The sequence below is a fragment of the Equus przewalskii genome, chromosome 9 (genome assembly GCF_037783145.1).
Source record: "Equus przewalskii isolate Varuska chromosome 9, EquPr2, whole genome shotgun sequence".
Taxonomy (NCBI): domain Eukaryota; kingdom Metazoa; phylum Chordata; class Mammalia; order Perissodactyla; family Equidae; genus Equus; species Equus przewalskii.
Genome location: NC_091839.1, coordinates 7067172 through 7091174, shown reverse-complemented (window position 1 = coordinate 7091174; position 24003 = coordinate 7067172). Strand labels below are relative to the sequence as shown.

The 24003-nt window shown below is 54.1% G+C and overlaps 2 protein-coding genes across 3 annotated transcripts in view; one reads left to right on the top strand and one right to left on the bottom strand.

Annotated features, from left to right (window-relative positions):
* The window catches only part of KIRREL2 (kirre like nephrin family adhesion molecule 2), an 8131-nt gene extending 4756 nt beyond the window's left edge, over positions 1-3375 (bottom strand). The window contains exons 1-7 of one of the 2 annotated variants that reach the window (XM_070632680.1): positions 3095-3375; positions 2708-2857; positions 1669-1818; positions 1348-1508; positions 796-946; positions 420-525; positions 180-328 (exon numbers count right to left, since the gene is read on the bottom strand). In XM_070632680.1, coding sequence (XP_070488781.1) covers positions 180-328; positions 420-525; positions 796-946; positions 1348-1508; positions 1669-1818; positions 2708-2857; positions 3095-3146 — 919 coding nt within the window. In that variant the 5' untranslated portion in view covers positions 3147-3375. The remainder of the gene's footprint in view (positions 1-179; positions 329-419; positions 526-795; positions 947-1347; positions 1509-1668; positions 1819-2707; positions 2858-3094) is intronic. The other variant, XM_070632682.1, reaches the window with a different exon arrangement.
* NPHS1 (NPHS1 adhesion molecule, nephrin) lies at positions 3329-24003 on the top strand. The gene is made up of 29 exons (XM_070632679.1): positions 3329-6831; positions 6941-7156; positions 7232-7354; positions 7544-7672; positions 8205-8286; positions 8668-8771; positions 8972-9099; positions 9187-9358; positions 9546-9703; positions 9964-10108; positions 10207-10331; positions 11515-11701; positions 11911-12040; positions 12142-12314; positions 12750-12890; positions 12972-13112; positions 13655-13776; positions 14725-14896; positions 14996-15152; positions 15248-15399; positions 16747-16858; positions 16940-17121; positions 18809-18865; positions 20588-20707; positions 20838-20862; positions 20970-21045; positions 21206-21299; positions 21397-21512; positions 23485-24003. The coding sequence occupies exons 1-29, from the start codon at positions 6576-6578 to the stop codon at positions 23614-23616; spliced, it is 3927 nt and encodes a 1308-aa protein (XP_070488780.1). The 5' UTR covers positions 3329-6575; the 3' UTR covers positions 23617-24003.

The following is a 24003-nucleotide window of genomic DNA, read 5'->3' as shown; positions in this document are numbered from 1 at the left end:
GCCCCGCCCTCGCCCCGCCCCTGCTCCACTTGGAAGCTGACCCGGCGCAGCCAAACCCGACCTACAACCTATTCCGGCCCCACCCCCTCCCACAGCGGGTGGCAGCCACGCCCCACTCTAGTCCCGGGCTCACACGAGCTCTCCACTATGGCCACACCCACGGCCCCGCTCCAGCTTACACTGCACATCCAGCGCGGTGCTGCGGTTGGCGCTACCCACTGCGTTGCTGACCTCGCAGGACACCGGTGCGGTCAGAAAAGAGGCGTCCGCCACGACCTCCAACATTGGCCCGCGGGCCCCTAGCACCGGGGAGCCCCCCTTTGCCCACCTGCGAAGGAGGTGGGCTGTTAGAGTTGACCCAGCCCAAGCTCCCCCCAAGCCTGTGCTCCCGGCTGGGAAGAGGTGATCTTTGTCCTCACCTATAGCCAGTGACAGGAGGTTGGGCCGTGGCCTGGCATAGGAAAGTGACCTTCTCTCCCTCTTGCACAGTCTGTGGTTCTGCAGACAGAGTCACCACTGGGGGGTCTGTGGAGGTGGGTGAACAGTCAGCAGTGGGAAAGGACCTGGAACACCTTCACTGATGGCCTAGGAGTCCAGTTCCCAGCCCCTCCAACCCAGACGTCTGGGTCCCCAGTCCTCTCTTCCCTTTGAACTAGGAGTCCAGACCTCCAGTCCCCAACTCACCCAGGGACCCCAGATCTGCAGCTCCCTCCTTCCTCAGACCCTAGAGTCCAGGCCCCAACCTCCTCTTTCCCCCAGGACCTCAGCTCAGGGCCCAGGGTCCACCGCACTCACACTGCAGGCTCAGTGTGATAGCTGTGTCCTTCCCTGCGGGCAGGGCCTGGCTCCGGGCCCGGCAGACCAAGGTGGCTCCATCATCACGGCTGGAAGGGGTCAGGAATAAGATGCTCTCTACTGATCCAGTGGTCCCTTCCTTCAGCAGGGTCTGGAGGTTATCAATAATAATAATGATTTCATCTACCCCTGACATAGTGCTTACTATGTGGCAAGCACTCTTCTAGGCATTTATAGGGGTTACTTTATTTAATCCTCTCAATTACCCTATGAGGTGCATACTGCTATTATCCTCATTGTACAGATAAGGAAACTGAGGGATAGTGAGGTTAAGTTACTTACTTAAGATCAATCAACTAGCAAGTGGTTGAGGCAGGATTTGAACCCAAGTAGTCTAGTCCTAGAGTCCTTACCTTTAACCACATACCAAGGGTCCCAGCCCTTGAACCCCTGCCCTCCCATGACCTTTTCTCCTCCGGATGAGCCTGTGGTGGGAGTGGACCCCCCAAGTTCCCTGTGCGGGCAAGGGTAGCACAGGGCCTTGGATCTGACCTGGTGGAAGGTGGTCCCATCCAGCCGGACCCCATCTCGGAACCACAGCAGCTCAGGGGTGGGGTGGGCATCCCCATGGCTCCGACAAGTCAGATTCGCAGGAACCCCAGCAACCAGAGACACGGACGGGCCACCCAGCACCTGGGGGGCTTCTGGGGGCACTGTGGGGTGGTCTAGGGTCAGAGCTGGATCATGGGCCCAGAGACCCTGATCTTCCCAGCTCTAACAGACCACTCCTCTGGGTTCCCTGGACTCTGATACTCCCGGCTAGCACTGGCTGTCCCCCTGGGCTCCCGGGGGAAAGGGGGGCTGGGTCCTCACCCAGGACATGCAGTTGGGCTGGTCGAGAGCGGAGGCCTGCTTGTGTAGCCTGACATTCGTACGATGCTTGATCCTCTAGCTCCACGGGCTTAATGTGAAGGTCGTGCTGACCACTGGCTGCATTCCCTGATATCCAGTACCGGGACCATCCTGGAGTTGGGGGAGAGGCAATCGTGCCACGGTTCTGAGTTCCTGGCCCCAGGCCTCCATCCCCAGACGTCCCACACCAGAAAGACACTACCAAAAGTAGATGCTGGGCCAGAGAGACACTGACCCTCTCCAAATCCAGAGTCACTGCAAACTTGGGGGGGGGGTAAAGTAGAAAAAAAAAAGCAAGAAAACAACTGCCATAAAAGTCAGCATGATGTTACAAATGACTACAATAAAAAAATAAACTAAGGAACAAAAGTCAGATTAGATGCTACCTCTGGGGTAAGGAGGGAGTGGGGGAAAGGAATAAGGAGGGCTTCCGGGGGCCTGGCAGTGGACCTGGGTAGTAGTTACATGGATGTCTACTTTATAATTATTTGGCAAATCTTCCATTTATGTTTTTTTAATATCTTTTTTTTTTGAGGAAGATTAGCTCTGAGCTAATGACTGCCAATCCTCCTCTTTTTGCGGAGGAGGACTGGCCCTGAGCTAACATCCATGCCCATCTTCCTCTACTTTTTACCTGGGATGCCAACCACAGCTTGGCTTTTGCTAAGCGATGCCATGTCTGCACCCGGGATCCAAACCGGCGAACCCCAGGCCACCGAGAAGCAGAATGTGCAAACTTAACCGCTACGCCACCGGGCCGGCCCCCCCATTTATGTTTTATGTGCTTTTCTGCATTTATTTATTTTCCAGTAAAAATAAAAATCCCCAAACCCTATGGGTCATCCTCAAAGAAGCTAAAAATTCAGGACTCCCAAATGTTTACTTGAGTCCATTAATTTTCCAAACCTGAAAATGTCAAAATCGAAACTTCACTAACATCCCAAGCCCAGCACCCTCACTATGCAGCCAGCCCCTCCCTGAGTCGAGAGAACAGCCTCACCTGGCAGGTCCCTTTCACCCCCTAGAGCCAGCCCATCCTTAGTCCACTGAACCAGCCCCCGGTATGCGCCCAGGGCACAGGACAGCCGGGCCTCGTCCCCCAGCAGTACCACCAGGTCGTCGGGCTGCTGCAGGAAGTGGGGCAATCCGCCTAGGAGAATAGGGGGCAGCACAGCTGAGCTTAGCACATTCACCAGTTCCCTCACTCAGGACCCAGGAGTCTGGTCCCCAACCCCTTGTTCCCTCAGACCCAGAAGCCCAGGCCCCCAGAATTCTCCCTCAGACCCAGGAGTCGGAGCCCTCAGCCCCATCACCCCAGTAAAGCGGGGACTGGCAAACAATCTTCCCCCATATTTACTCACCCCCCATCCCCCTCCCCTCGCGGTACCTGCACGCCCTCTGAGGCAGAGAAAGAGGAGGAGGAGGGCGGGGACCAGCATCCTGAGTGTGGCCCCCAAGATCCCGCAGACTTGTTTTCACACTGGCTTCCCTGCCAACTCCTTCCTCGGCAGTACACCTCCCACCACTCTGGCCCAGAGCCCCCTTCGCCCCAGGCTGGACGCCCCCTAGTCTCCGGCCTGGAGGTTCCCGAGTCCGCTCAGCAGCAGCCTCCGACGCTCTGAAACCCGACCGGTTCCGCGCGCTGGCTCTGGGAGAGACCCCGGGAGGGCCGGATCCCGCTCGCCCCGCCCCTGGGAGACCCGCCCTCTTCCCATTGAGAAACTCCCGAGGCCACGACGCGGATGAATGGGGGCATGCAGGGCGGGGTCCCCCCGGCGGGCCAGCGCCCCAGCCCAACTGGGGTCTGGGAGCCGGAACACCTGGGTTGAAGGAGGGGGTCCCGGCTGGGTTGGACACCTGCATCCTGCCAGGGTTGGGGGGGGAGGGGGCCCGGGAGTGAGGAGGAGGGAAGCGAGGGAGTGGAAGAAACTTGCTCAGCCCAGGTCCTGGAGGGACAGCGCTGAGTGGAAACAGAGCTATAAATGGGAGCCCCTGGGGCCTCGCTAGTTTCCGCGCCCTGGGGAGGCGGGGCCAGAGGCTCCCCTCGGCCTGCGGGTCAGGAAGAGGGCACCGGGGGACCTGAGGGGTAGCTGGGACCCCTGAGAAGAGGGGGGTTCAGATCTCCCCACCCCAAAACCCCTCCTCAAACTATCCGTCTGCCTGCCTTGTTACCGCTGCAACCCAAAGCAGGCCCGAAGATCCAGGCCCCCAGCCCCTCCTTTGCCAAGACCCCGCAGTCCGGGCTCAGGCCGTGGTTGCCGGGCGACGGCTGGGCGGCGCGGGGCCGGGCTGGGGGCGGCAGGGAGGCTGGGAACCGCACAGCTTGTCCTGACGGCTGCTGCCGCCCAGCTGGGGCGTTCCCACGCTGCAGGCAGGCCAGTGCGCTGCGCAGCTGGCCGGGCAGGTGGGCGGGACCCCGAGCCCACTGAGGGGGACCTGGGGGCCTGGGACCCTGGGTCTGACATTCCTGAACCTGTAGGGACTGGGGGTCCACACTCAGGTTCTCCGTTGTTCCTGAGCTCAGATTCTTGCATCCCTACATGGCAGGGGCTTGGACTCCCAGGATTCTAAGTCTGTGGTTCAGACCTCTGTTGACTGAGACACCAATGGCCTGAATTGCTAGTTTCTGAGGAGTTGGGGACTCGACTAGGTCCCCTGCCTGTGGCAGGGTGCAGTTGGGAGAGGACGACAGGGGGTCAGAAAATCTGGTCTTAAGTCTGAGAGTTCAGTGGATTTAACCACCAATCTCTCTCCCACCCCCACACAGACCCAGGAGGATTTGAAAATCAACAGTGAACATCTGCCCTAAGTCCTGTGTGTATGGGGGGAAGGGTTGGAGGCCTGAACTCCTGGGTCTTTGGGGAGAAGGGGCTGCAGACCTGGACAACTGAGTCTGAGAGGGATGGATCCTGGGGGCCCAGACTGCTAGGCTTGAGGACTCGAACTCCTGGCTCCTGGATGTTGAAATAGGATGATGAGCTTGGGGCCAGGACTCCTGAATCTTGGGGAGGAAGTCAGGTAGTAAGGCTGTTTTTCCAGACACCTGACTTCACTTCCCCTTCCCAGCTCTCTGGGGCCACAGGCATAGAGCCTGAGGTCCCAGGAGCAACCAGAGAAGGAAAACAGCCAAGGTGGAGGGTGGAAGGTTTGTGCTAATTAAAGATCCCAGCAACTGACAGCTCTCGCCCTGGCCCCAAGGGACACCATCTGGTGAGGGCCCCTATAACAGAACCTCCAGCTCTGCATCCAGCCCATTCCCCAGGAGGTGTGGAGGGTAGTGGGAGAGGGAACGTGGGAGGAGGGCAAGGAGTCAATAACGGGAGGGAAGGAGAAAGACTAGAGGGAGCATCAAGGATGGAGCTGTGGGGGCTCAGGCCAGATGCTTCATCTGGTTCCTGGAGGAGGACCAGGGAGGGGAGTTGAGGGGGGAGAGAGAGAGAAAGCGAGCAGTTCCAATTCCTACAGGAGATAAGCAGGCAGAAGAAGCTTATCCCCTGTGAGCGTGTATGCGCAAACTGGGGTGGGGAGGGCAGGCCAGCCAGCATATGGTTGTCAAATTCGAAGATCTGACCATCTGAAGGACTCAGAGATGGAGAAACAAACACAAGAAAGAGACATAGTCAAAAGTTGACTGAGAGCAAACATTTATTGAGCTCCTGGTGTGTATCAGAGAGAGAGAGTATGGAGTGGAGGGAGATGAGAACAAAGACAGAAAGACAGAAAAACAGAAAAACAGACATGTAGAGGCAGATAGAGAGAGAGACAGTAAAATAGTTACAGGTTGATGGAGATGACAACACCTAACGGAGAGAGAGGGAGAGAAAGACACTGAAACGGAGAGGAGAGTCTCAAAGAGATGAGAAAGATAGAAAGATGTATTGAGACAGATAGAGGGAGGGGGAGAGAGACACAGAGGAGGAAAGAAGAGACTGGAGAGACAGAGGGAAGCTACATGAACTTGAGCTCCTCCGCTGGCTCAGTGCTATACGCACACTTAGTGCTGGGGGTCTTGCACCCTGCCTTTGACTCTCACTCACTCTGACTGCCCTGCACTCTGCACACTTACACCTTAGACACTCTTACACACTCACACACTCTGCACATGCTTTCACAGATCACAATTCACTCTCACCTTCCCCACGCTCACACACATGCTCACACGCTCACATGCACTTCACACACACACTGCACATAGGTATCTGCACTCTCCCAGTGTCTCACACACACTCTTGCACACTCCCCAGCAGAGATATCTGGTGTCACCATGGGCTGATATCTACTCCAGGAAGGAAGGGGCTTACCAAGGTCATGTACCAGGGCAGGGAAGAGCCGGCCGGCTCCCTGCTCCCCACGCTGAGCTGGGACTGCCTGGGTCTGACTACTCCCCCTTGTCCCTGGCCCCAGCCAGGCCCTTGGGGTCATGGGGGCTAGGGAGGCACCAAGGAATGTGCCTGGCATGTGCTGACAGGGGATTTCATGTTCCAGCTCAGCCGGGAGGAGCCTGCTGGGCAGAGGCCTGGAGCTGGGGACCCGGGAAGGAGCCTGGGGGAGGGAGCAGTGTGAGGAGGAGACCAAGCTGGGTCCGAGGACGGCCCCAACTCAGCCCCTGACCTCATCAGCCTCATCGCTCTCCTGGGCTCATGGGGTCTGCTGGACTCTGAACAGCGGGTCCTCCCTGAGGTGCTGTGAGCGGTGGGAGGAGAGCAGGGCTGGGGGTGGCAGGATAGAAGAAAGAGAAACAGAGACCAACAGGGAGGGAGATAGAGACTCAGACAGAGAGCGAGAGAGAGAGAGAAGGAGAGTGTCTTAGACAGGGAGACAGAGATAGAGAAAGACAGGGGCGGGAGGAAGGAGAGTGGAGGGTACTTATGGAGGGAGAGAGAGATAGGAAGGCAGAGAGAGAGAGAGACTTAGGGGAAGAGAGAAAAACAGAGAGAGAGGAGATGGAAAGAAAGAGACAAAGAGAAAAGCTAGAGACAGACATAGAACGAGGGACCAAGAGACAGACAGAGGCAGACGCAGGGGGCAGGCAATGGGCGCTTGGGGCTACAGGCAGAGGACCTGGGATGGCCCTGAGGATCCCCGTCAATGCTCCCCTGCTCCTCATGGGGCTGCTGACCACAGGTGAGTGGGATCCTGGCCTTATGACCCAGCACCAAGTCGCTTTCATTTCCCACCCACGTTCTCCAGACAGACCCTCTGCTCTCTCCTCCTGACCCCCCTGTGTCCCCAGGCCTGGCCCAGTTGCCGATCCCTGCCTCAGCCCCCCGAGGCTTCTGGGCTTTGCCTGAGAACATGACGGTGGTGGAGGGGGCCGCTGCGGAGCTGCGGTGTGGGGTCAGTGCCCCTGGCAGTGCTGTGCAATGGGCCAAAGATGGGCTCCTTCTCGGCCCTGACCGCAGGATCCCTGGCTTCCCGCGGTACCGCCTGGAAGGGGACCCTGCTAGAGGTAAGGGGTCAGAGCCTGAGACCCTGAGCCACCAGCAGAGGCTGACCGTGGCCCTGATCTTGGTCCCACCTGCAGGTGAATTCCACCTACACATTGAAGCCTGCGACCTCAGCGACGATGCAGAGTACGAGTGCCAGGTCAGCCGCTCAGAGACGGGCCCGGAGCTCGTGTCTCCCAGAGTGATTCTCTCCGTGCTGGGTATGGATGAGAGACCCCCCAGGGCCCAGGAGGCTGGACCCCAAGCCCTCTCCTACCCTGGGATCCAAGAGTCCAATCCCTTACCCAAGGCCAGGGGCGCAGAACTCATTTCATGAGCAATGAGCCCCAAAGCCCAAACTCTCATCTCCCTCTTGGAGTGGCCTCTCACCCCAGACCCTTTCTCACCAGTGCCCCCCAAGGTGCTTCAGCTGACCCCCGAGGCAGGGAGCACGGTCACGTGGGTGGCTGGACAGGAGTACGAGGTCAGCTGTGTGTCTGGGGACGCAAAGCCAGCACCTGACATCACTTTCGTCCAGAGTGAGTGTGGGTGAATTGGTGGGGGCAACGTGAAGCCCCGGGAGTGGGAGGGGATGTCTCCCTGCCAGTGACCTCCCAGGGGCCCAGAAAATACGACATTCCTGAGATGAGGATGCACGAGCAGGCCTGGGGAGATGCCGGGGACAGTGTGGGACCCTGTGGATGGGAGGGGACATCAGGGAGAAACACCCAGGAGATGGCAGGACTGCTGGTCTGGGACTCGGGGAGAGGCCGAAGCTCCACATGGAGATATGAGTGTCATTGTTGGTGCAGAAACAAGGAGCTGAGGTAATGGGGTGGAGGTGATACAACCCAGCAAGGAGGGGAGGGGAGTGGGGAGACTCAGGCCCCAGCCCTGAGGACCCCAGTATTCAGCGAGGCTTGGAGATGTGGAGGGGACAGAGTTAGTGCTTTTCCCCCAGAGCCAGGAGGGAGGGAGCAGAGTGTCTACCCTGAGAACTTCCAGGCCATGCTCCCCAAGGTCTATGTTGGGCGGAGCCTGGCATTCCTCCAGCCTTCTTGTTACCCAAAGGTGGACAGGTAATCCCGGATATCTCTGCTAACGTGAATGCGGGGTCCCAGGAGAAACTCTTCACCACAGAGGCCAAAGTCAGGTACGGATGTTGGGATGCCCTCCCCGCCATGATGACCCCCAAACTTCTCCCTGAAAACCCCATATCCTAGGGATTCGAGCAGGAAAGCCTGGGCCAGGTATGAACACCTGGGACCCAAGTCTTCACCTGACACTCCAAAACTTTGTTATGGGAACCCCCATTCCTGAGTATCAAACACAAAGATTTTGGCCAGGTGTGGGCCTCTGGAACCCCAGTTCTCACTGCTGACCCCCTAAATCTCTTCCACGAAATTCCAGATCCTAGAAGAAACCAGCATAGAGACTTAGACCAGGTGTGGGACGTGGGACCCCCACTTCTTCACCCTGACTCCCTAAATTTCAGATGATGACTCTGACTCCAGAATCCCAATTTCTCATCCAGGGTGACACCCCAGAGCTCGGATAATGGGCAGTTACTGGTCTGTGAGGGGTCCAGCCCAGCTTTGGACACCCCTATCAAGGTCTCAGTCACCATGAATGTTTTGTGTAAGTGGGAAACTGAGTCAGCTGTGGGCACTGGGAATGGGGAGCGGGAATCAGGGAGCCTGGGGGGGGCACAGGGATTATGGAAGATTCAGACTATCAAGGAGAAACTGGGGGGGGGGGGCGCAGTTCAGAAGCAGGTTGAGAAGCCTGGAAAGAACGGATGGGCTCCCCAGGCCCACTGAATGACTCCTGCTCCCCAGTCCCCCCAGGACCCCCTGTCATTGAGTGGCCGGGCCTGGACGAGGGGCACGTGCGGGCAGGGCAGACCTTGGAGCTGCTGTGCATGTCCCGAGGCGGGAATCCGCCAGCCACACTGCAGTGGCTGAAGGTGAGGGCAGAAACAGCCACAGGGGTGGGGCAAAGGGCAGGGGCCAGGAGCTGGCCCTGAGCTGGTTCAGGGCTGTTCTGTCTCCAGAATGGCCAGCCTCTGTCCACAGCATGGGGCACGGAGCATGCTCACTCGGTGGCCCGCAGCATGCTAGTGATGATGGTGCGGCCGGAAGACCACGGGGCAAGGCTCAGCTGTGAGGCCCACAACAGCGTATCTACAAAGATACAGGAACGTGGGGTCATGCTACAGGTCACTTGTGAGTCCTGGTGCCAGCTGCCCATCTGTCAGTCCACGCCCCAGAGAACCATCTGTTTGTGCCCCCAAATCATGCCTGTCTGATGCCAAAGACCTTGGCATCTGTCCCCGGTCTCTTGTCTATCTGGGCTGGCCTGTGAGGAATCCAGCCCAGCTTGGCATCTCTCCTCCGCCCATTGTCTCTGCAGTTCCCCCCAGCGCCATTACCATCCTGGGTTCTGCATCCCAGTCTGAGAACAAGAACGTGACGCTCTCCTGCATCACCAAGTCTAGTCGCCCTCGCGTTCTCCTGCGATGGTGGCTGGGCTGGCGGCAGCTGCAGCCCACGGAGGAGACGGTCATGGATGTGAGGCGGGAGCCAGGCTCCTGGGTCTGAGGGAGGAGGGAGCTGAGGGCATGGCTCCTGGATCTGGGAGAGGAAGGGTCTGGCAGCCTGGACGCCTTGGTCCTTGGGGAGCATGGACTGGGGCCTGGGCCTCCTGGGTCTGACAAGGAGGGGATGGAGACGCTTCATATGTCCCTGCTGGGGTCTGGGGTGGACCCAGGTTTCCGGTGCCATGGATGGGGGTACCCTAGTCCCCAAGTCTGAAGCTCACTCCCTGCCAGGGCCTGCATGGTGGCCACATCTCCATGTCCAACCTGACGTTCCTCGTGCGCCGGGAGGACAATGGTCTGACCCTCACGTGCGAGGCCTTCAGTGATGCCTTTACCAAGGAGACCTTCAAGAAGACGCTCACACTGAACGTGAAATGTGAGCCCCACCCATGCCTGGGGGTGCCCCACGCCTTAGAGACCCCGCCCAAGGCTTCAGCCCAGAGAGAAAAGCCCCTCTTCCTGGCTCTCCTCCAGATCCTGCCCAGAAGCTGTGGATCGAGGGTCCCCCAGTGGGGCAGCGCCTCCGGGCTGGGACTCGGGTGAGGCTGGTGTGTTTGGCCATTGGAGGCAACCCAGACCCCACCCTCACCTGGTACAAGGTCGGTGTCAAGCAAGGGCTGTGGGGTGGCCAGGAACGTGGCAAAGGATGAAAGCCCTGTCTCCTCCAGAGTCTTGGGAAATCTTGCAAAAACCTGAATTTGGTGAAAAATACTACAGATTTTGAGTTTGGTCAGGAAATTGAAAAAGACACAAACGCCATGAGAATTAAATGGAGTCCTAGGAAAATTCTGGGAATTCTGGGAAAACAGTGTGAATTCTAGAATAAAAGAAGGAATTCTGGATCAGGATCGGGAATTCTAGAGAAAAGCCAATTAATTTCATTAAAATTCAAGGAAATCCTGGTGAAATATCAGAATTCAGGTGAAATGACAGGAATTTTAGGGAAAAACTAAGAATTCCAGGAACAAAGACAATGATAGTCTGAGCAAAGGCCCGAAATTTGGGGGAAGGACTAGTATTTCCACATAACATTTGAAAACCCATTACATTAAATTGAATTCTTGGGATTTGTGAGTAAGAAAGTGAAATTCTATTAAAATTAAAAGACCTTCTGACAGAATTCTAGGAAAATCCAAGCAAGTTAGGGAGCTAGTGGAAATTCTGGGGGGAAAGACTAGGAATTATAGGAATGAAATGGAATCCCACTTAATTAGATGGAATTCTAGGGAAATCCCAAGAACTTGGGCAATACCAAGGATTCTAGTAAAAGAAAGACTGGGATAATAAGAAAATATTGGAAAAGGAGTCAGAAATCTGTGGAAAGAGAATGGAATTAAGGGAAAGCTCAAAGGAAATCTTTTGGGAAAGAGGGAATGTTAAGATAAAGAACTAAGTATAGGGAAAATGAAGGAATTCTGGGAAGGCTTGGGAATTCCAAGGGAGTTTCCCGGCACACGGTTTTCGGTAAATGAGGGGGGAATGGAGAGTGAGGAGTGGGCTGAGGGTCGGCAAGGGGCACCAGCATCGCGGGCTCCCGGGAGCAGAGCGGGCGGGGCGGGGGTGGGGCAGGGGCTGGGGGCGGGGTCAGGCAGCCACACCTCGGGGCGGGGACCCTGGATTCCAGTCCCCATTCCCCCACCCCAGCAGAGTGCCAGCGGAAGGGGGCGCCTTTTCCGCATCACACGAATGATTTCTCTGGGCTGGTGGGGCCAACCCAGTGGGGGCATCTCAGGGGGGACTGGCAGGGCCACCCGCGGTCCTGCAGTCAGTCTCCGCCCTCAGGACTCGCGCACGGTGACCGAGCCGCGGCCGCCCCAGGAGCCGCGGCGGGTGCAGCTGGGGAGCCTGGAGAAGTCGGGGAGCACCTTCTCCCGCGAGCTGGTGCTGGTCACGGGCCCGTCGGACAACCAGGCCAAGTTCACGTGCAAGGCGGGCCAGCTCAGCGCGTCCACGCAGTTCGTGGTGCAGTGTGAGGGCGCGCAGCCGGGCGAGGGGAGGGCGGGCTGGCCGCGGCGGGGACCGAGCCGGTGCCGGGCAGGGGACAGCCGATGCCGCAGCGCCGGGACGCGCAGGCCGGCAGGGGACGCGGGCCGGCCGGGCCTGGGGTGGAGGCGGAGAGGGAGCAGGCCGGGCCTCCTCCTCACCTCCGACCCTCCCTCCGCCGACCCGCTCTCGAAGTCCCCCCGACTAACGTGACGATCCTGGCCAACGCGTCGGCGCTGCGCCCCGGGGAGGCCTTAAACTTGACGTGCGTCAGCGTGAGCAGCAACCCTCCGGTCAACCTGTCGTGGGACAAGGAGGGGGAGAGGTGCGCGCACGTGGCCTCGCCGAGCCCTGGCTCTGGTCGCGCTCCCCTTGGGTCCGAGTTCCGCCCCGCCCCGACCCCACCACCCTCTGCCGGGTCCGCAGGCTGGAAGGCGTGGCCGCCCGGGCCCGGAGCGCCCCGTTCAGAGGCTCCGCCGCCGCCAGGAGCGTCCTTCTGAGGATGTCATCTCGCGACCACGGCCACCGCGTGACCTGCCGCGCCCACAGCGCGGAGCTGAGAGAAACCGTGAGCGCCTTCTACCGCCTCAACGTGCTGTGTACGTGCGCCGGCCTGGAACCCCTCTCGATTCCCTCCTGACACTATACTACTTGGGTCGTCACCTTGACACTGTTCCTGACCTCCATCCTAAATCTTGAAACTTTCCTGACCCCTGGCCGGGCACCAACTCCTATCCTGCCCAACCTGCATCTTGCCTTTGTCCTTTATCCTTGCTCCTGATCATGACCCCCATCTGACCCCTCTCTTCATCCTTAAACCTGACTCTGGTCTCTACCCTTTTCCTAAACCGGACCCTAACCGCTATCTTGAACCTAACCCTCGAGCTCAGCTCTGAACTTAATTGTTACCTTGTCCACCACTTTGATCTAGTCGTGACCCTGACTTTAACCCTTTGTACCTGTGTTTGGTCTCAAAGCCTTCCCAGACCCTAACCTTAACAACAGTCTTGACTCCTGGTGGTGCCCCTCCGCAGACCCTCCAGAGTTCCTGGGGGAGCAGGTGCTTGTGGTGACGGCGGTGGAGCAGGGCGAGGCACTGCTGCCGGTGTCCGTGTCTGCCAACCCCGCCCCGGAGGCCTTCAACTGGACCTTCCGCGGCTACCGCCTCAGCCCAGGTGTGCACAATGGGCATGAAGAGGGGCGCAGGTCTCCGGGACGGGAGGGCCTGGCGGGCTGCTCATCCTGACCTCTCCCAGCTGGCGGCCCCCGGCATCGCATCCTGTCTGGTGGAGCTCTGCAGCTGTGGAATGTGACCCGCGCTGATGATGGTCTCTACCAGCTGCACTGCCAGAACTCGGAGGGCACCGCTGAAGCGCTAGTGCGGCTGGATGTCCACTGTGAGCCCCCTCACAACCCCAGGAAACTAGGGAGCTGTGGGAGCCCCGCCCACCGTGTAGATCACCCTCACCTGGGGAACCTTGCCCACTGGGGAATCTCCTCTTTGTGGAAGCTCCGCCCACCTAGGGACCTTCACCCATCCCATAAGCTCCCACTCTGGAAGCCCTGCTGGGTTGGAGCCACGCCCACTTTGGGAGCCCTGCCCACTAGAGAGACCAAGAATGGAGTCTCTGCCCAGACAGGGAGCCCACCTACACGGGAGTTGCTCCCATCAGGAAGCCAAGCCCACTGTGGAAGCCCCACCCCTACACAATTCTGCAAGTCCACCAGACCTACTCATGTCACCACAGAGGCACAGTAGAGGGTGTGGACAACCTCACTAATCCTGAGAACTCTACTCCAAGTGCTCCACGTAAAGGGCAGACTGAATTTACACTCGTGTCTTTCCTGGGCACCTCTAAGACACCTCTCCCACTGGGGCCCTCTCCTACCATGGCTTATCTGGGCCCAAGTGCCTCCCCCAAGCCTCTGTCTCTTCCAGATGCCCCCGCCATCCGAGCTCTCCAGGACCCCACTGAGGTGAATGTTGGGGGTTCTGTGGACATAGTCTGCACTGTGGATGCCAACCCCATCCTTCCGGGGATGTTCCAGTGGGAGAGATTGGTGAGGAAACAACCCTTGCTAAATGGAAGTGGAGGCTGGGGGATATGGTTTCTTGACTGTGAGTTCCTTGGGAGGAGGAGTCACATCTATATGACCTTGTGTAACCATATATTTGTCAGGGCTAATTGAACTAATTGTTGAATGGCAGATGAATGGGTGGATGAGTGCATAGATAACCAGGTGAGTGGGTGGGCAGGTAGATGGATATATGGATCGATAGGTAGGTGGGTGGATGAACAAGTGGATGGATGAATGTGTGGATGAAAGAACAAATGGACAAATGGACAAGTGAGTGAGTGGATGAATAGAAGGGTGGCTAGGTGATTGAATAAGAGACATGAGTAGTAAAATGGATTAGATTAGAGAGTAGATGAATGGATAGATATGTCATCAGTGGAAAGATATCTGTAGAAGGATAGGATGTAGAAGATGGGTGGATAGATCAATGAAGAGATGGAGAGATGGGTAAATAGGTAGCTGGGTGAATTGATGAACAGAGGCATGTAACTTATGAGTGTGTGCACGTATAAGTGAATAGATGGGGTGGGTGGGTGGAGACATGGAAGGGCGGATAGATGGATGGAGAGAAGGAAGACAAATGGTTGGGTGAATGAATGAATGGATGGAAGGAGAGGTGAATGGATGGATAAATGGATGAATCAATGGTTAGGTGGATGGTTAAATAGATGGATGGATGGGTGGATAGATGGTTCCAAGCATGAATGATTGGATAAATGGATGGGTGAATGGTTGGCTGGATTGGTGGATGAATGAATGGATCCATGCACAAATGATGGGATAAATGGATGGTTGGATGGATGACAGGGGGGATTTTTCTTTGCTAGCTCTGTGGAAGGTGATTGTGACTGGGAGAATGAGGCTACAGAAGGGACCCAGTTTGGAGGGTGATGAAACTGGGGGGTCAACTCTCGAGTCTTGGGCCTCTAGGGAGAAGAGGAGGAGGACCGGAGCCTGGATGACATGGAGATGACGTCAAAGGGATCCACAGGGCGTCTTCAGATTCGCCAGGCCAAGCTGACCCAGGCTGGTGCTTACCAGTGCATTGCAGACAATGGAGTGGCACCTCCAGCCCGAGGGCTAGTCCGTCTTGTTGTCAGATGTGAGTAACACCCCAAACCCCTGACTTCAAGGCCTGCCACTAAACCCACCTCTCTCATGTTCTTCCATATGCCTCTTGTTGACCCCCAACTCTTCCTAGTTGCCCCCCAGGTGGAGCACCCCACTCCCCTAAGTAAGGTGGCTGCAGCTGGAGACAGCACCAGTTCCGCTACCCTCCACTGTCGTGCCCGAGGAGTCCCCAACGTTGTCTTTACTTGGACAAAAAATGGAGTCCCTCTGGATCTCCAGGATCCCAGGTGAGCCCAGGTCCAGCCAGGTAGCCCTCCAGCCCCGACTCTGGACCTCCAGTCCCAGTTACCGTCCTTGAGTCCCTGCCACACCTCCTCTCCAGGTACACGGAGCACACATACCACCAGGGTGGGGTCCACAGCAGTCTCCTGACCATTGCCAATGTGTCTGCAGCCCAGGATTATGCCCTCTTCACCTGCACAGCCACCAACCCCCTCGGCTCAGACCACATCAACATTCAACTCGTCAGCATCAGTACGGTGGGAGGCGCCTGTCGCGGGGTTGGGAGGGTGCTCCCTCAGTCAATCCCTGAGTCTCTGGTTGGCCCCACACTGAGTGAGGATGGAGTTTTTGCCTGCCCTGAAAATCCTAAAGGAGACTGGATCTTCAGGAAAATGCACAACAAAAGAATAAAAGATGAAAGGGGACTTTTTGGCCCAAATAATCGAGAAGTAGATTTTCAGGAGCAGCTGGCTCTAGACTCAGCCATCATCAAGAGCTCTCCATCTCTCAGGTCTGCTTTTCTCTGTGTCAGCTTTATTCTAAGGCTCCTCATAGTTGGCTGTTAGACTTCCCAGGGGAAACAGAATTTTTTCTCTTCCTAACCGTGGTGTGCAAGTACCAGAATTAAGATTCATTGGCTCTACTTGGCTCCCGGGCCATCCCTGAACCAATAATGTTGTTAGGGGAAGGCGACACTCTGGTTGGCCAGGCCGGGTCGCATGTCCATCCTACAAGGGGTGGCATCACTTCTGTCGGAAGTACGTGGTCTGAAAATGCAGGCAGGTGGTTCTTCAAAGGATATTCAGGGTTCTGTATCCAGAAGAAACGAGGGGAATGAATGCGAGCTAGGCACAAGAAGTCTGCTGCAAGGAACATGTATGTGACACAGTCCATTCTCGTTATTTGTCCAGTCTGTATTTGCAATTTGCCTAGTCCCTAAAATTCACATGTCACCCCCAGATCAACTCTCATGGTGCTTTCACAGCCACTCAGGGACGTGTACAGAGTGGGTGAAAATTCGAGTGATCTTATGAGCACATTGTCAGCTGTGGTAGAACCAGGCGACCCTCTGCCTTCCTGTTTCAGCTCTCAGACAAAAATGTGTCCTTAGTGCCACATTTTGTTTGCATTTTTGTGCTTTTTATTAGTGATGCTGCTATTTGAACTGGTCCCAAGCACAGTGCTGTCTAGTGTTCCTGAGAGCAAGGAGGCCATGATGTGCCATATGGAGGAAACACTTGTGTGGGATGAGCTTTGCTCAGGCGTGAGTTATGGCGCTGTTGGCCATGAGCACACTGTTAATGAACCAACGACACGTATTAAAGAAGGTGTCTTTAAACAGAAACACACGTCAAACAAGATCATGTTTTGATTGGTTGGTGAAAACCTTGTGACTATCGGCTGGCAGGAACCTAACCCCTCATTTACCCCGGAAGCAATAGTTGGGTTTTTGCTAATTCGGTGTCCACAGAGACTTTATAGAAGAAAACCACCACGAAGAATGAGAATCGACTGCATGTTCAAAATCATTCTTAGGAAAAATCTGGAAGTAATCTTCCAGAATCCTTCTGTATCTTCTTCCCATCCTTTTCCTCAAAGGCCGCCCTGATCCTCCGTCGGGACTAAAGGTCGTGAGCATGACCCCATACTCGGTGGGGCTGGAGTGGAAGCCGGGCTTTGATGGAGGCCTGCCACAGAGGTTCCAGATCAGGTGGGTTCCTGTGAAGGCAGGAAGGGGTGAAGCCACAGGGCTGGGGCACCACCCTGAAGGACTGCCCTCCCTCTTCTACAGGTATGAGGCTCTGGGGACTCCAGGGTTCCTCTACGTGGATGTCCTACCTCCCCAGGCCACCACCTTCACACTGACTGGGCTGCAGCCTTCTACGAGATACAGGGTCTGGCTGCTGGCCAGCAACGCCCTGGGGGACAGCGGACTAGCCGACAAGGGGTCCCAGATCCGCATCACCACACCAGGTGGGAAGGGACAGTCTTGGGCAGGTTGCAGAGTTCCTCAGAGGACTTATCGGGTGGTATAGTGAAGTCGATACTACTTTTCCTCTTTTACAGATAAAGAAACTGAGGCTTAAGCAGAGGTTAAGCGTATTGTCAAAGCTCACACAGCTAGAGGGAGGTAGAGATGCGGTTGACACTGAGGCAAATGAACTCCAGAGACAGTTTTTAACCACGAAAACATACTGTCTGAATGTGATCAGTGCCACAAGGGAAATTAGAAGAGAGTTTGCACTGAATGAAGATGAAAACGTGAGAAAATTGTGAGATGCAGCTAAAGCAGTGCTTAGCAGGAAATTCATAGCATTAAATGCTCATATTGGATTTTAAAAAAGGCCTCAAACTGATGCTCTAAGTTTCCGTCTTAAGAAACCAGAAAAAGAAGAGCAAATTAAACCCAAAGTAGACAGAAGGAAGGAAATGATAAAGGCAGGAGCAGAAATTGATGAAGTAGAAAACGGAAGAACAATAGAGAAAAATCAATGAAACCAAAAGCTCCTTCTTTGAAAAGATCCATAGCATTCGTAAAGGTAATCAGGGCAAAAAAGAGAGATGACAACTTAACCAATATTAGAAATGAAAGAGGGGACATTACTACTGACCCTACAGACGCTGGGCGGGTAATTGGGGAACATGAACAACTTTATGCCAATAAGTTCAGCAGCTTTGATGAAATGGACAGATTCTTTGAAAATGACTAGTAAGAACATTGTGCCTCTGACAGACACTCTGGTATAGTGGTTGCCACACAGAGCCTCTTCAGACCAGCCTGGGTTTGAGTCCCAGCTCTGCCACTTCCTAGCTGGGAGACTTCAGGCAAGCACTTAACATCTTTGAGCCTCAGTTTCTAAAAATAAGGCATATCTCAGATCTCTATGCCTCATTTTCTTTTTTTTTTCTTTTGAAGATTGGCACCTGAGCTAACATCTGTTGCCAACCTTCTGTTTTTCTTCTTCTTCGCCTCCCCAAAGCCCCCTGGTATATAGTTGTATATTGTATGCCTCAATTTCTGAAGATAAGGTCTATCTTGGACAGTTGTGAGGAATAAATTAATAAATCTGAAGTGTTTAGAACAGGGCCCTGTACAAAGTAAGTGCTATGTAAATGCTAATTTAAAGAAATACTCCTGCTCACCTTCGGTTTACTTTGCCCCATGAAGTCTCTCTCTTTCTGTCTTTCCCTTCCTGAAAGAGCAGCCTTTTCCCCATAGAAGTAAGGACCCTTTCCCATCCCTACAATCTTTCCTCCTCTTCCCCTGCCCCCCATTCCAGTCTTTCCTTTGAGCCCCAAAACATAAAATACTACACTCACCTCCCTGGCTCTGGAACATATACCTCTTCAGTGCATCCTGACAGCCCAGCAACTTTTTTGGTTAACCTCCAAAATTGACAATTCAGGTTAAAAGGACCTTCCACACCATAAAGCACTCATCAATAATTAATTATTATTATTACTGGCATTAGAATGGCAATTAATAGTATTGCCATTATTATCAGCAATTTCCAGGTCTCTTTGAAATGTTCCTAAGAAGCCATAAATCAGTTCCCATGAGTCTCAAAATGGGTTGAAAGCTTAATAGGAGACTGAGAAATATTTAAGGCTTATCCCAGATTCTTGGTTTTAATTCACAATCTCTATATCCACCTCCCAGGTCTAGATCAGCCTTCTGGAGAACCTGACTACCAGCTGCCCACAGAGCAGCCTGCAGGCAAGTCCTCAAGGCCCCAGAACACCCCTCTCTCCCCTGAGAATAGAACTCCCTGGTCTCTAACCTGCCTCCTTTTCCTTGTGGTCACAGTCCCTCAAGACTTAACTCTGTCCCTGTAGGCCCGCACTCATATCCTTAGCTCTTCCTCTTGCTTGGAGGGTGATCAACTCTCTCTCTTCCTAGTTCAGTTTAATTCTAAAAGAATAAGCTGATTCCATGCCCTGTTCAGAGCTGGTGTCAGTTGGCTTTTGCTGCATAACAAATCACCCCAACCACGGGCACTTACAGCAACAAACGTTATTTCTCATGGTTGTATGAGTGGCTCACCAGTTCTGGCCTGGGCTGCAGTCAGCTGGCAGCTCCGCTGGGGCTGGCGGTCTAGGATGGCCTCGTCCTCACCTGTCTGACAGTCTGGATATGGGTGGGTCAATGAAGATACCTTGGCCACATGTCTCTCCTTGGCTTTTTCACATGGAGCTGGTCCCAGGAGTCCCAAGGGCAGCAAGAGAGGGCAAGCTCCAATTTGCAATCACTTTTCCACTTCTGATTCTGTCACATTTGCTACTGTCTCATTGGCTGAAGTGAGAGACGTGGCTCAACTCAGAGTCGGTGTGGAAGGGGACTACTCAAGAATACAAAGAATTATGACCATTTTGCAAACAATCCCCTTCAGAGCCTGAAAAGAAGGTTGCAAGTGACAGAAATTCAGCTGTTGTCAGCAGCAGAAAGAATTGCTTGGCTCGTGAAATTGAAAACTCCAAATGTGGCTGGATTCAGGCGCTCAAAATTTGTACCAAGGATCTATTTCTTCCCCTCTCAACTCTGCCTTCGTCTCTGAAGGTTTCTTTCTCAGGTCCTTCCATCAAGAGGGCAAAGAAGTCCCCCCACACCTCCAGCTTTTGTTCCACTTCTTAGCAGCCAGCAGAAGAGTGGCCTAAACATTCTGGCAAAAACCCACCTTGGGTCAAATGCCGGTCCCTGAGGCGATCACTGTGGAAAGAGGAACGGGTGCTCTTATTGGTGAGGCTGGGCCACATGTCCTCCATGGAGTCCTGCAGAGCCACGCAGATGAGAGTGGGGGTGCAGCTGATTCCTTGAAGGAAATGAGTGCTGTTAGCAGAAGACGGGGAAACGGATGCTGAGCAGTTGTCTACTTACAGGGACTTAGTCTTGTCCTCAGGGATACAGCAGAGGAGTCTGGTATCATCTGGGATGGAAGTTTATGCAAAGAAGAAGTCATCTGAGTTGGATTTGGAAGAGTGAATATAATTTGAGAAGAAAGGACATTTAAGGACAGACAGTTGGCTGTTCCAAGCCTTAACGGTGGTGTGGGTTTGCCTCAGTAATTCTGGAAAGAGCCAGTGTTTAGTTTGTGTGGGTGGAGGGTGAATACCAGAGTCTATGGTTGATGGGCAAGGCTGGAGATGTGGGAAGAGGCCATATCACAGAAGGTCTTGTGTCCAGCTAAGGAGCTGGAGCCCCACCTGAGTCCATACGTGGGGCTCAGGCAAAGGTAGGCCCCGCTGCTAGTGGCTTGACTTGAGAAAAGAGCCACCTGCCCTGGGGTGGCAAGAAGGAGTGGACATGGAAACCCCTGCCCACCCTCTTCCCTGTCTAGGAAGTGGGGCTTTGCTTTGTCAGGGACAGGCTTTCCCAAAGAACCCTGCTCTGGGCCTAGAGCTAGCTGTTTTGGGCTCACCGAGTGGTACCTTCTGCCCCCAGGACCCTCAGAGCTGCCCTTGCTGCCTGTGCTGTTTGCTGTTGGGGGTCTTCTGCTGCTTTCTAATGCCTCCTGTATCCTGGGATTCTTCTGGCGGCGGAGGCTGAGGCGTCTTGCTGAGGGTGAGGAGAGACCCTTCCTCTGCAGGGATGGAGGGTGACAGGGAGCCCTGGGGCTGCTGCGTATTGAAGGTCTCCCGAGGCTGGGTGGGCTCTGGGGGGAGTCTCTGACTCCTTTTTCTGCTTCCCTCAGGCATCTCAGAGAAGACAGAGGCGGGGTAAGTGGGGATATGTTTCTGGAAGGAAGGCTTGGAGGCAGGAGGTTTGGAGCGACAGGTGTCCAAGGGTCAGCACTCAACTGCCCTGCCTCCCTCCATCCTGGAAGGTCGGAGGAGGACCGAGTCAGAAATGAATATGAGGAGAGCCAGTGGACTGGGGACCGGGACACTCGAAGCTCCACGGTGAGTGAGGGTGTTCCTGACAGCCCCCTGGCAGGGAACTGACAGTGACTAAAATTCTGCCATTAGCTTCAGCTGAATCCCTGCCCTTTCCAGGAACTATGGAGTCAGAGGATGGGAGAACTTTATCTGGTTTATTTTTGGGGGGGGGGGTGGTTTACAGGTGAGCACAACAGACGTAGAGCCATATTACCACTCCACGAGGGACTTCAGTCCCCAGCTGCCCCCCACGCTGGAGGAGGTGTCTTATCCCCGAGGTGAGTCAAGAGCACATCTGAACTTCCCCCACTCATAGCCACCCCTGACATCCAGACTGGGTGCCATGATCATCCCTTCCTTCCACTCCAACTCCAGCTTTCACAGGTCTTGAAGCGGAGGATGTGACCTTTCCTGGGCACCTGTATGATGAGGTGGAAAGACTGTACGCCCCGTCTGGGGCCTGGGGACACCTCTATGATGAAGTACAGATGGTGAGGAGAAACCCACCTCCTACTGCTTGTGTTAGTTAGGGTAAGCCAGCTGCTGTAACAAAGAGGCCTGGCCATGATCCAGGGGCCAGACCATCTATTTCTCTCTCAGGTAGCAGTCAGAGGTGAGTGGCCCTGTCGCATGTGGTTATTCTGGAACCCGAGTTCTTCCCACTGTGTTCCTCTGGTATCCCTTAGTGTGTTGTGCAAGTTTGCTTGGATGGGCCAGTTCACTGGGGATTTCAGCTTGTGGGAAAAGGAAAAAGAGAACGTGGTGGAGGTACAACCCTCCTATGGTCCAGGCCTGGAAATGATACACTCTGCTCTCATTCCGCTGGTGAGAACGTGGTCACATGGCCACACGTAATGGCAAAGGAGGCTGAGAAACGTAGTCTAGCTTGGCAGCTATATGCCTTGATACAATTCTATCACTGTGGAAGAAGGAAGGCATGCATTTCATTGGATAATTAGCCACCTATACTACACTGGTTAAGAAAAGAGATATAGAGAAAGAATTTTTTGGCCCACTCAGTTGAAAAGTCAAGGGATAGAATTGTCTTCAGGCCCACCCAACTGGACCCAGAATTTCCTCCCTAAATATATCCCTAGCAAATCCAGGTTTGCGTCATATTAGATTAGAAACCTCCAAAGAAAGAGAATGTATCTTTTCCATTATCCCCAGAGCCCCAGTGCTGACAGTTATAGGTCTAGCATGGGTCACATACTCATCGCTGAACCAATCACGGAGGCTTGGGATGGACTATGCTAATTGGACAGGTCTGGATCACTATGTGTCCCTGGCATCGGGGAGTGAGGGCCAGCCCCATTCAATCCACTGGGCTGAGAGTGGGGAGGGACAGAGAGCCCAGAGGGAAGTGAAGATGGTGGTGGGCAGGCAAAAGCAACAGACAGGCACTTTGACCTTCAGCTAGCCCCCACCCGCTAACCCACAGCGAGGGAGGTGGGACAGAACCGCTGACTTTCCGTGTGGCCTTGGCCAATGCTCTGGCCCCTCTGGGCTAAGGATTTCGCTCCGTAACATCGCGCCAGGTGAGGCGCTGTTCCCACCAGCGTGGAAATACAGGCACGAAGTGCTGTCCGCGGTGCTGAACCGGATGCCCCTCTAAAGCACAGACGCAGTCTGCACGCTTTTTCTGTAAAGGGCTGGATAGCAAGTATTTTAGGCTTTGCAGGACATACTGTCTTTCTCAAAACTCCTCAAATCGGCCATTGTAGTGTAAAAGTAGCCATGGACAATACACAAGCGAACGAGTGTGGCTAAGTTCCAATAAAACTTTATTTTTGGACACTGAAATTTGAATTTCATATACAGTAATTTTCATATGTCACAAATACTCTTCTTTTGATATTTCCCCCAAATTAAAAAATGTAAAACTGTTCTCAGCTCTCAGGCCATACGAGAATATGTGGCAGGCCATATTTTGGCCCATGGGCAAATCTGCTCTAAAGTTTGCTGACCTAAAACAACCATTTTCTCCCAGTAAAGACCATCCTACGAGGTCTTTTTTCTCTTTTATTTTGATGAGAAAATGTTTTGGAAATCATAGGACTAACGGAATCATGACTCACATTCCACAGTTCCCATAGCTGCTATCTTTGGCTTTTAAACATTTCATATTTCTGACATTTAAATTTTTTTTGACAAGAAATCATGGGATATCTTGGACTTGCTTAAAAATAATCCAGTTAGTGGAGGTGGGGATGAGATGATAGAGATATAGATAAATCAAGATTGACGCAGGGTTGATGTTGTTGAAGCTAGGTGAGGAGTACATGGGAGTTCATTATAATCACTCTACTCTTTGTATACGTTAGAATTTTTTCCCCATAATTAGAAGCTAAAACACAATTTTTTTTTCCTGGGAAGTTGAGCAGGAGTGTGTATCCCCCCAAAGCTTCAGTGATGACCCACAGGGCATCTCTCGATGGTTCTAACTCCACCTTTGCCTCTCAGGGCCCCTATGACCCCCGCTGGCCTGAAGACAAGTTTGAGGATCCAAGAGGAATCTATGATCAGGTGGCAGAAAACTTTGACCCTATGGAACCTGATTCTCTCCCATTTGAGCTGAGGGGACATCTGGTGTGAAAGCCTTCTCAACACCCTTTTCCTACACCTGCAGGACATAATCTTCCAATGGTCCTTTCCAGTCCAGCTGGGGTTGAGCATGTTAAGTGAGCTCCATAAGACACAAAGGACTGGACTTATTCAGGAGAGGACATGGAGGGTTGTAAGAGACAGAAGATGATTCAAGCTGGGGTCAAAGTATAAGCGAGGCTCCTTTTGGGGTTGGCTTTAGAAACTAAACTTCTCCAAAGGGACACCGTGAATTGTAAAAGACATCTCGAAAATCTATTCTGAGGGTCTCTTATGCTTTTTTAAAGTAAAAATTTCAGAAGTGGAAAAGACATTAAAAACTTAGTTCATTTTGAGTTCAACTGTATCTAAATAAGAATAAATGGAATTTATGAACCA